The following is an 11,651-nucleotide window of genomic DNA, read 5'->3' as shown; positions in this document are numbered from 1 at the left end:
AACCAGGCAATGCAAACAGATTGTAAAAGGAGGTGAGCGTGTACGTTTCAGCCACTGTGACGCTGGCAGACTTAAGGCACACGTGTTAACAGGGTGTGCCGAAAGAGGGCAGAGTTAAGGTGACAGGGGCAACCTTTAACTGTGCATTTCCCAGCTTGCAGAGATTTGTGTTATGCTCCACGCAGCTGTCCTGCAAGGGCATGACCAACCCCCAACCAACCCTGACTCTGTGCTAACATCGGGGTTTTGCCATCGGCTCTCCTGCCTTGTGGAACAGGGAAAGACACGCTGCTGGTCGGAATTAGTGGTGTAGCCCAACCTATTACCTTTGGGGAACTTTTTCATTCCCCTTACGTGATTTATTACAACTACAGCTTCTTTCGCTTCTGGGCCGCTGATCCTTGGTGGTTGGTCACACACGAGAGAGAGAGACCGGCTTTTTTTAGCGCTCGTCAGTATCATTAACCGTACAGCACCGCAGCGAGAGCTCTTCGGCCCCGACTAGCGGCACAAGCACCTGCCCCTACGATCCGTGAAAACAAAGCTCGCCTGTGGAGCACGAGCCAGTCGAGCCCGCTACAGGAAAGCGGCCGGCCCCAAAGCCCAGGGCACGTTGCCAGCTCTTTTCTACCCTGCCGTCACACACCCGGCGCTTGGCTTCAGGACCCTTTGGGGACTCTTTATATTCTCACCCTCGCCCTCCTGCGGGTTCCAAGCTAAGAAGCGTCTCAAACCCGCCAGCACCATACTCCGCAGCGTCCCCACAAAGCCATGATTGGGCAGATCCCACAGAAGCCCCAGTAAAGGAAGTTATTGATGCATTGGTCGCCGTCGACAGACCGGATACTGGGGTAAATGGGCCTTTGGCCTGACCCAGTCTGGCCGTTCTTGTATCTCGCACCCACGCGCCTGCATCAACCTCAGTCTGAAGGGGAGACAAGGCCTCGGCCCCCAAACACCTTTATCTTGGTTGGGGCCTTGTGCTTAACTTACCCATAAGTTAATTGAAGGATGAGCTCCCGGCTCTCCATCTCAATGAGGGCCACAATTCACCCAGGCATGACGCCCTCTCAGTTTAACAGCACCTGGCAGCAGATGGAAACCAGTTTTGGGTTGGGGGGGGGGCTGTAACTCAAGAACCCCTGAGTCTAACGACCCCAAATTTGGCTCTCCAACACCCCTGTGAGCCACACCAAATTTCAAGTCAAGCCGAGTAATCATTTGGCTTCTAGAGGGTGTGGAAACCCGCTAGCCCCTTTCCGGCCCGGGCCCAGCCACCGTGTTAAAAACGAGCACAAAACCAATGCACCAAGAAACTTTGGGGGAAACGGCTCTTTCGGGGCAGGCGAGATCACCGGCGCCCGGCGCGCAACCGCTCCCAAACCAGGGTCACTGGCCCGGCCCCGGGCCCTCCTGAGGGGCCCCACATTTCAAAGGGCTCCGCCGAAAATGGCAGATTTCGGCGGCCTTGGGAACAGGCGGCCTTTAACCAGGAGTCCCTGACGCAACCTGAATTACCGCGGGGGGGGGGGGGGGGCAGCGGCTGATGGGAACAGACACACCTGGGCAGCTGCAGGGTGTGTGGGGGGAAGGAGGCCTGGACTCCCTGCCCCAGAGCAGGGATGAAAGGGGGGGCCCCGCAGCAGCTGCTCTGACCCCCTCGGACTCCCACTTCTCCTGGTCCTGCTGGCCGCGGCGCCCCCCCAGCTGCCGGGGTGTCGTCGTTCCCCGGTGCCAGCTGGTGTGGATCCTCTGGCAGTACGGGCTGGAGGGCTTCGCCAGGAGATGGGGGGCCGATTATTAGTGGAGAGTCCCAGCCCCCTCACCATCCCATGACCCCCCCCTTCCCCTCATCTACCCACGGCTGGCGGGGCCGGTTCCCCAAAGGGCTCCCACGCAGAGAATTAAAGGGCCGACTCACTCCCAGCCAGCTGCTTGGGGGGGACCCAGAGCCCTCTCCCCCTGCCCCGTGGCCCCCTCTGCTATACAAGAGACGGAGGCCACCCCACCTGGCTCAGCGGCCAGGGTGGCTCCCCCGTTTGAAATCCCTTCTCTGCAGCAGGCGTGGGGGGAACGACCCTGGATTTCCTGCATGCCAGCCGCGTACTCTAACCACTAGGCACAAGGCTGCCCCCAGCGCACGCGCTCCCGGCTCAATCTAGACCTGGGGAGGTGGAGTGAAGGGCGGGGGCCCAGGGGAGTTAGGCGCCTCCAGGATTAGGCAGCTGCTGAGCAGGGGTGCAGTGGATCTAGCCCGTAGTGGGGGTCGGCTGGGAAGGGGCCTCACCCTCCCCGCCCGCCGGGGTCTGCCTGGTGCAGCACGGCCTATGGGCTCTTCCAGATCAACAGCGTGTCCTGGGGGCAGGACGGGCAGGCGCCAGGGGCCACCAAGGGCTGTGGAATCCCCTGCAGCAGTAAGAGGGGCAGAGGGGTGGGGGCCCGGGTGGGGGCCCACCCAGCACGGCCATGCCACCCCTTCCAGCCCTTGCTTCTAGCCAGCCGCTCATCTGTCCTGGCTCCCAACCCCCCCTGTTCTAACCACTAGACCCCACTCCCCTTCCAGAGCAGGGAGAACCCAGGAGTCCTGTCTCCCAGCCCACCGCCCCAAACCAATACACCCCTCCCAGTCGCCCCAACATTGGTCCCATGCCACCCCCCCCTCTCTGCCATGCCTGCCCTCTCCACCAGGGCCAGCCGCAACCATCCAGCTGGCCACAGGCAGGGCCAGGGCACTGGCCCGCTGGCCCCTTCTTCCCCCAACTCGCTCTCTGCTCTTCTCCGGGAGGGTCGAGTGGCTGATTCACTGCAGGGGGAAGCACTGGAGGTTGCATGGCAGGGGATGCTAGTGTCCAGAGCCAGCCACAGGGGCAGCTGGGCGGGGGAGATATGGGATGGAGGGATAGACGGGGGCGGCAGCTGAGGGTAGATATTGGGGTGCACCAGGATAGGAGGATAGATAAGTACAGGAAGGGATGGCAGATGGAGGGGGTAGGGCCAGGAAGCAGGAAAAGGGGTGGGGCTGGCAGAGGGGCAGTGGCCGGGGGGGGCTGGCAGAGGGGCAGGGCATGGCAGGTGGGCTGGGAGACTCGCATGGGGATGGGATATTGGCTCAAGGGGGCTAGACAGCAAAGGCCCTGAAGGATCCCAAGGCCCCACCGCAAAAGCCACCCTGGGGGCCGGATGATCCCAGCCCCATCTTGGCCTCACAGGGGCTGTGCCACCCCCCCCCCAAATAAACACTGAACCCCTGAACCAAGAGTGCCGGCCAAACAAGGACACGGCCGGGGCACCACATCCAGGGAAAGGGGCATTTGAATCAGAGGGGGGCTGGGAGCCAGGTCTCCTGGGTTCTCTCCCCGGTTCTGGGAAGGGAGTGGGGTCTGGTGGTTAGAGTTGGGGAGGAGGGGGGAAGGAAGAAGAGACTGGGAGCCAGGATGCCTGGGTTCTCTCCTGGGCTGTCACTGGCTGCCTGATCATGGGGCAGTCCCATCCACGCACCTGCCTCAGTTTCCCCATAGGGCTTGTACTCCTCCTACCCTGCCCCTCGCCCAACCTATAGCCGCTATGCTCAGTTTTAGGACCCCTCTGATGGGTGCCAGGAAGGACACCAGGGTAGATGGCCCCCCTCCCCACCCAGGGGTAATGCTTTCGTGCCCCCGGAGGGGGTGCCGTTGCCCCCCCCCCCCCAAGGGAAGCAGAGGCAGGACCCAGCCCTCATCTACTCATTAAAACTTTTAATACATAAAAAAAATAGAGACAAGTTTCTGGGGGGGGGGTGAATTTTTTTTCGCATTTTTTCTTTCTGTGCGGGGGGGCGGGAAGAGGAGGAACAGAACTAACCCTGACAGGGGGTGGGGGGCGGGGATCTGTGCTTCACACCCTGCCCCCCCGGCCACTGGGGGGGGAGGGGGAGACGTCCCCCACCAAGGATGCAGCTATGGCTTCGGCAGAAACTCCCTGAAATTAGCACTAGCCTCGGACTGCCAGGGGGGAAGGGGGGGGGGGGAGCATGGGGCCAGCTCTACCCCCCCCTCAGAGCAACCAATGTCCTCTAACCTCCCCCCCCCCCGGGGGCTGTCCCCTCTCACCTGCAGCAGAAAAATCGCCACCAACAAAGAATTCAAGTTTTAAAACAGGAACCTAAACTGGGGACGGGGAAGAAAGAAAGGGGATCGACCCCCCCCATGCTGGAGATGAAGCAATCACTTGGGGGGAGAGAAGCCAGCATGCGTCTGCCCCCCACAAAGGGTGGGGGAAGACCCAGGCCAATGGGGGGCGGGGGGCGGTTTTAAAGCAATTAAGATGACATCTGAAATCCATGCCCCCCAAGTCACTGCAGAAGGGGTCGGGGGGCTCAGGAGGAAGGAGCCCTCTGCCCCGTCTGGGGGGGGCACAGAAGAAATCGACGTAGGGGACAGAGCTCCTCATTGGCTAGAGCCGCTCATGTGACCACAGTGGGGGGGGGGGAAGGAGGGAAATGTCCCTTCAGCCCTCCCCCGGCTGGGGTGGGCGGGGGGAGACCGGACAAACAAACAACGAAAAGAAACTGGTGCTGAGCCCCCCCCCACCCCCCCCGGCCGTGCCCACCTCTGACCCTCTCCCCCCCACCCGGCAGGGTCCAGCCGATTCCAGTGTCAAAAATAGAAGCTCTGGGGGCGCGGGGGCGCCTAGGGGCCGGCGCTGCCCGAGGGCCAGGGGTTCAGGCGGCACTGGGGGCAGGAGCCCGAGTAGACCAGCACGTCGCAGGCCTGGGAGCGCTGCCCGGCGTGCCAGCCGGCCGGCCAGCCGGGGCAGAGGCGATAGGCCTCCAGGTCGCAGATCAGCTCCACCACCTCGTCCACCGTGGTGAGGCGGGCGGGGTGGCTGGCGTAGACCTCGTGCTCGGGGGGCACGGGCAGCTGGCGCGCCACCACCTGGAAGAAGAGGCCGGGGCGGATGTGGATGACGGTGGCGGCCATGGTGGAGCGGGCCGAGCGCTGGACCAGCCGCAGGTCGGGCCCCCCCAGGGGCGGCTGCACCTCCCAGTGGGCCGGCAGCGGGATCTCCTGCAGCTCGGCCAGGAACTCCCGCAGCACCGGGTCCAGGGGCGCCCGCCCCGCCAGCGCCCCCAGGCTGTAGATCTCCATGATCTGCGGGCACAGGGGGGACGGAGGGGTGAGGGGGGGCTGCCGGGTGCCACCCCGGGGCCCCCAGCGCCAGACACCCCCAGAACTGCCCCCATGCACCCCTCAACACTGCCCCCTGTCCCCCAGGGCCAGAAACTCCCAGAACTGCCCCCATGCCCCCCACAACACTGCCCCCTGCCCTCCAGCGCCACACCCCCCCAGAACTGCCCCCATGCATCCCTCAACACTGCCCCCTGCCCCCAAGGCCAGAAACCCCCAGAACTGCCCCCATGCACCCAACAACACTGCCCCCTGCCCTCCAGCGCCACACACCCCCAGAACTGCCCCCATGCACCCCTCAACACTGCCCCCTGTCCCCCAGGGCCAGAAACTCCCAGAACTGCCCCCTCCCCCAATACTGCTTGTCTCCCCAGCACCAGCCCCCCAACACTGCCAACATGCCCCCAATACCGCCCCTGCCCCCCAATGCCAGCCCCCCCACCCCCAACAACCCCAGCACAGGCCCCCACTCACCCACTCTCTCATGGCCCTCAGGGAACAGGCCCCCACCCAGCACCCTTCCTTCCCATCACATGCCTGCACCCAGCACCCCCACTCACCACCGGGGTGCGCTCCTCCTCCTCCTCGTCCTTCTCAGCTGGGTCCAGAACCACCACTTCCCTGGCCAGCCCCCGGCCCTCCATCCGCAGGGGCACCCCTGCTTGCACCTGCAAGGAAGATGGGTGAGCATTGGGGGCACCCCAAATCCTGCCCAGGGCAGCTCCCAGGGAAACATGGGCTGGGAGCTAGGACTGGGTTCTCTCTCCGGCTCTGGGAGGGGAGTGGGGGCTAGTGGCTAGAGCGGGGGAGTCCTGGCTCCTCTCTCTGGGTCTGGGAGGGGAGTGGGGGCTAGTGGTCAGAGCAGGGGGGGGGCTGGGAGCCCAGACTCCTGGGTTCTATCCTCAGCACTGGGAGGGAAGAGGGCTCTCGGGAGCTGGGGTGGCTCTTACCGGTGCAAGGTCCCATCCAGGCTCCTGCTTCACCAGGGGCGGGGCGGAGATGAGCAGGGTGGGGGCCGGCTCCTGCTGGGGGAAGAGAGGACTGAGCCCACAGATTCAGCGGGGGGCGCCGGGGGGATGCAGGCCCAGGTTCCAGCCCTCACCACCCCAGCATGGGGCAGGCCACCAGGACCCCTGGGTCACCCCAAGGGGAGGGACTGGCCCCAAGCTGGGCGCCACTTGAAGGGGACACCCAGGCCCCCGGGGGAATGGGGGACGGCCCGGCTGCCCCCTCTCACCTCCAGGCGGCCAGGGGGCGGGGGTGTGGCCGGCTCCTCCTTCACGTGCTGCAGCAGGAGGGGGAAGCTCTGGGGGGCGTCGCGGAGCAGGACAAAGTCCCTGCCCGGCCGGTCCTTCAGCAGCACCAGCTGCCCGGGCGCCTCAGTGACCCCTTTCTCCGCCAGGAACCGCAGCTCCCCGCCCGGCGGGCGCTCCTTCTCCTGCGGGACAGAGCACAGCGTCAGGGGGCAGCACAGAGCCCCCCACGGACAGCCACCCCCCACGCCACTGCAGAGCCAGGGAGAGAACCCAGGAGTCCTGACTCCCAGCCTTCCCCGCTCTAACATTAGATGCCACTCCCCTCCCAGAGCCAGGGAGAGAAGCCAGGAGTCCTGACTCCCAGCCCCCGCACTACCCCCCTGCTCTAACCACCAGACCCCCCACTCCTCTCCAAGAGCCAGGGAGAGAACCCAGGAGTCCCAGCTCCCAGCCCCTCTGCTCTAACCACTAGACCCCACTCCACTCCCAGAGCCGGGGAGAGAACCCAGGAGTCCTGGTTCCCAGCCCACCCACCCCTCCCAAACCCACTGGACCCCACTCCCTTTCCCAAGTCAGGGAGAGAACCCAGGAGTCCTGGGTTCCCCTCCCGCAAGGCTGAGCGGTAACCGGGCCGGAAAGACGAGCGGGAAAGGCGGAGCGGAGGAAGAAAGAGAGAAGCGCGAGTCTCTTTGCCCCAGAGGGAGCGCCGCGCGGGGGGCTCCCACAGCCAGGGCGGGCAGGGCAGGGCAGGGGGGCGGGCCGCCAGGGGGGCGGGGCAGGGGGAGGTAGTTACCTGCGGCAGGGCACTGCCCCGAACCCAGCGCTGCTGGCCGCTCCCCTTGACCCGCCGCCCCACCTGCTTGATCCGGGCCGGCTGGCGGCTGCGGCCGATCCTGCGCCTCCAGGCCTTCCGGGGGGCCAGCGCCCCCGCCCCCTCCTCCGCCTGCCCGCGGCTCCACACCGCCGGCAGCAGCCGCTTCTGGGGAAGGGAAAGAGAGGGAGAGACAGAGCCGGAGCCGGGCAGGCAGCGAGCGGGAGAGAGAGAGAGAGAGAGAGAGAGAGAAAAGAAAGAGAGAGAGAGAGAGAGACAGGGAGAGCGAGAGTCGGCCCGGTCCTGCCCATTGCCACGGCCTCTGGGCCCCTGCACTCCTGCCCCTCCCCCGGAGCCCGCTGCCTCCTCCCCAGCCAGCGACAAAGGCCACGCACCCCGGCCTGCACACGCGCACACACCTCTCCCCCGGCTGGGAGGGCCCCTCCCCCCTGCCCTGGAAAGCGGGGTGCAGGGGGGGAGTTCGGCTGCACAGGGAGGGTGCAGAAGGTGCGGCGGGACGCAGACACCTGGTCATGATGTTGGCATCAAGGGTCCAGATTTACAGAAAGGCAGAGAAAAAGAACCCAGGAGTCCTGGCTCCCAGCCCTCCTGCTCTAACCACTAGACCCCGCTCCCCTCCCAGAGCTGGGGAGAGAACCCAGGCGTCCAGTTTCACAAGCCCCTTCTGGACAGTGGCTCTGACTTCGACTCCGTCCCAGGCCCAGACGAACGGCCCTGACAACGGCAGGTGAAGAACCCACCGGCCGCTAAGACCCGCACCCAACTCCCATTGACATCCCAGGGAGCTCGGCGCCTAAGCCCCCGGCAACTCTGGGTCCCAAGCACCCTCCCGGGAGGCAAACGAATCCACCAGGGACAAAGCCACGCTCTGCCGGGCCCAGAACCCGCTCCCCGCCGGTGGGGCGGCTGCCGAACTCCGCGCCACAAGACGAGAGGGCTGGAGGCGGGCAGCACGAAGTGCCGGGGACCTCAGGGCCGGGAGGGCAGCCGCTGCCCTGATGTGGGGCACAGAGCCTGGGCGAGGGGAGGGGCGTGCCCCACATCAACGGGCTCTGGCTCCCCTCCCCGGGGCCTGCTCCAACGCCCACAGCCGGACAGGACGGGAGCCCAGCCCAGAGCCCACAAGAGCCACGCCAGCCGGGGCGAGCCCCCTCAGGTCCCTTCCAGCTCAGCGCTCGCCCCGCGGCCCTGCCCCCCGGAGCAGCCAGGCCCCGCAAGCCGGGCGGGCGGGGCACCCACCATTGCGAAGAGTAGGCACTGTCTCCAGCGGCACTTCTGGCGCTTGAGGTTCTCCCCGCCAAACTTGGGCTTGTCCCGGCAGAAGTCGCAGCGGCCGCAGTCGGCTTTCAGCAGACAGGCCTCGCACTCGCCGCACTTGCGATTCCGCCGGCTCTTGGAGCAGAGCTGCCGGGCGGGGAGAGAGGCGCCGGGTCAGAGCGCGGGGGGGGCTGGCCGCGCACAGGCCCCCTCCCCGCCCCCGGGACACCGCCGGCCTGCCAAAGGGGGCGCACGGCGTGGGTTGGGGGGCACTGAGGGGGCCCTGGGCATGCAGAGCGAGGACCGGCCGATCCCCAGGCGGGGGGCCCGGCCCGGCCCCCCGGACTCAGAGCGAGGGCCGGCCGATCCCCAGGCGGGGGGCCCGGTGCGGCCCCCCGGACTCAGAGCGAGGGCCGGCCGATCCCCAGGCGGGGGGCCCGGCTCGGCCCCCCGGACTCAGAGCGAGGGCCGGCCGATCCCCAGGCGGGGGGCCCGGCCCGGCCCCCCGGACTCAGAGCGACGGCCGGCCGGCCCCAGGCGCCTGGCCCGGCCCGGCCCCCCGGACTCAGAGCGAGGGCCGGCCCGGCCCCCCGGACTCAGAGCGAGGGCCGGCCGACCCCAGGCGAGGGGCCCGGCCCGGCCCCCCGGACTCAGAGCGAGGGCCGGCCGACCCCAGGCGAGGGGCCCGGCCCGGCCCGGCCCCCCGGACTCAGAGCGAGGGCCGGCCGACCCCAGGCGAGGGGCCCGGCCCGGCCCGGCCCCCCGGACTCAGAGCGAGGGCCGGCCGACCCCAGGCGAGGGGCCCGGCCCGGCCCGGCCCCCCGGACTCAGAGCGAGGGCCGGCCGACCCCAGGCGAGGGGCCCGGCCCGGCCCCCCGGACTCAGAGCGAGGGCCGGCCGACCCCAGGCGAGGGGCCCGGCCCGGCCCCCCGGACTCAGAGCGAGGGCCGGCCGATCCCCAGGCGGGGGGCCCGGCCCCCCGGACTCAGAGCGAGGGCCGGCCGATCCCCAGGCGGGGGGCCCGGCTCGGCCCCCCGGACTCAGAGCGAGGGCCGGCCGACCCCAGGCGAGGGGCCCGGCCCCCCGGACTCAGAGCGAGGGCCGGCCGACCCCAGGCGAGGGGCCCGGCCCGGCCCGGCCCCCCGGACTCAGAGCGAGGGCCGGCCGACCCCAGGCGAGGGGCCCGGCCCCCCGGACTCAGAGCGAGGGCCGGCCGACCCCAGGCGAGGGGCCCGGCCCCCCGGACTCAGAGCGAGGGCCGGCCGACCCCAGGCGAGGGGCCCGGCCCCCCGGACTCAGAGCGAGGGCCGGCCGACCCCAGGCGAGGGGCCCGGCCCCCCGGACTCAGAGCGAGGGCCGGCCGACCCCAGGCGAGGGGCCCGGCCCCCCGGACTCAGAGCGAGGGCCGGCCGACCCCAGGCGAGGGGCCCGGCCCCCCGGACTCAGAGCGAGGGCCGGCCGACCCCAGGCGAGGGGCCCGGCCCCCCGGACTCAGAGCGAGGGCCGGCCGACCCCAGGCGAGGGGCCCGGCCCCCCGGACTCAGAGCGAGGGCCGGCCGACCCCAGGCGAGGGGCCCGGCCCCCCGGACTTAGACAGCGTGACCTCGTGGGTCTCGCTTCTGCCTTCGGGTATCTAGCGCCTCCTTCCCACGCAAGGCACACGTTAGAGACGACTCATCTCCCGCTTCCAACTCCGCTCCCCGAATCCAGCCCCGACCCGTCACCGGGGGCTGGGGCGCCGACTCCCCGGCAGAGCCTCGCGGGGTGGAGACGTGCTGACTCAGCGAGCCAGCCCCTCACTTCTTTTGTTCAGCTCAACAGCTGGTGCTCCAGGCCTCCCTCCCTGTGACCCCTCCCCGATCGACCCCCTTCCTCCTCGAACAGGCCACAGGATCGCAGCAGGGGCTGCCCCATGGCCGGATCCAGAGGCAAAATCCCTCTCCGCTCCTACCCGAGCTTGGCTCCCGGGACCCAGCGTCGCCAGGAGCTCCCCGTCAGCTGAGCAGAGCCCCAGGACAGCCCCCGCCGGACCGAGGGATCCGCGCCCGCGCAGGAGTTTAAGAAGAGGCCGCACGAGCCCCTGACACGGAGAATCTAGGTCCATTTGGTCCCATCTCAGCGCCGGGGCTGGACCCGCCGACGTCCCTTCCCGCCCTAGTATTCGAGGCGGCCTGGGACATCGGGACAGACCCGCCCAGCTCTCCCAGGAGGCCCAAGGGAACCGGAGTCGGGGTGGCCCAGGAAGCGAGCGAGGCGGGGCCCTGGCAGGTGGACAAGGGGCGCTGTGCCCGGCGTCAGGGAAACGCAAGCAGATCCAGCCCAGCAGGCCTGCCTCCCCGGGACAGCGGGGCACCAGGGCAGGGCCGGGTGACAACAGGGCGGCGCTCCGCGGCCCACGGCCAAGCCCCACGGAGAGGGAGGGGCACGGTGGGCATGAGACGCAGGCGAGACACTCCCTGAAACAGAGCAGTGCGCGGGCTGGGTGGGGAGCCCTGGGGGAAGTGTCAGCCACAGAACCACCAGCCAGGCTTTTCCTAGCCAGGGATGGAACCCAGGAGTCCTGGCTCCCAGCTCTAACCACTACACCCCACTGCCCACCCGGAGACATGGAGAGAACCCACGAGTTCTGACTCCCAGAGCCCCCCGTGCAGTCACCCCGCTAGGTATCTCTACAGCTCTGGCCTGGCCGTGCCGCAGCGCCCCCTGCTGGACCCCACCCCACGCCACAGAGAGTATCACTCACCACACTGCTCCGGGCCCTGACACTCGGGTGTTTCGGCGGCCGGCCCGGCTTCTTCTTCTCCTTCACTTTACCCAGCTGTTTCTGGGGTGGCGGAGAGAGGAGAGGGGTTACCCCCGGCCCCAGAGCCGATGCAGCCCTGCCCCACTCCAATCCCTCCTCCCCAAGCGCCGCCCTGCTGCCCAGCCCCCTGCCCCACAGAGCCCTGCAACACAGGCTGGGTGAACCCAGATTTACAGCTTAGGGGGCAACTGACACCGGCTTATGGGAATGAGGGGGCTCGGGGCCAGCCAGACTCTACAGTTCTATGCAGTAGGCCCAGCTCTAACCACTGGACTCCACTCCCCTCGGAGCTGGGGAGAACCCAGGAGTCCTGGCTCCCAGCCCCCTGCTCTAACCCA

The 11,651-nt window shown here is 68.2% G+C and overlaps 1 protein-coding gene across 15 annotated transcripts in view; it reads right to left on the bottom strand.

Moving 5' to 3' along the window:
* Positions 1-3,865: 3,865 nt before the first annotated feature.
* LOC140901950 (methyl-CpG-binding domain protein 1) overlaps positions 3,866-11,651 on the bottom strand; it is a 25,033-nt gene continuing 17,247 nt past the window's right edge. For 10 of the 15 annotated variants that reach the window (XM_078849989.1, XM_078849977.1, XM_078849981.1 and 7 more), the window contains 7 exons: positions 11,254-11,334; positions 8,493-8,657; positions 7,215-7,400; positions 6,403-6,603; positions 6,116-6,190; positions 5,726-5,833; positions 3,866-5,129 (listed from right to left, as the gene is read on the bottom strand). In XM_078849989.1, coding sequence (XP_078706115.1) covers positions 4,668-5,129; positions 5,726-5,833; positions 6,116-6,190; positions 6,403-6,603; positions 7,215-7,400; positions 8,493-8,657; positions 11,254-11,334 — 1,278 coding nt within the window. In that variant the 3' untranslated portion in view covers positions 3,866-4,667. The remainder of the gene's footprint in view (positions 5,130-5,725; positions 5,834-6,115; positions 6,191-6,402; positions 6,604-7,214; positions 7,401-8,492; positions 8,658-11,253; positions 11,335-11,651) is intronic. The other 5 variants (XM_078849980.1, XM_078849982.1, XM_078849986.1 and 2 more) reach the window with 5 other exon arrangements.

Source organism: Lepidochelys kempii, chromosome 23 (assembly GCF_965140285.1).
Source record: "Lepidochelys kempii isolate rLepKem1 chromosome 23, rLepKem1.hap1, whole genome shotgun sequence".
NCBI lineage: Eukaryota > Metazoa > Chordata > Testudines > Cheloniidae > Lepidochelys > Lepidochelys kempii.
This window is presented reverse-complemented; position numbering and strand designations above follow the sequence as displayed.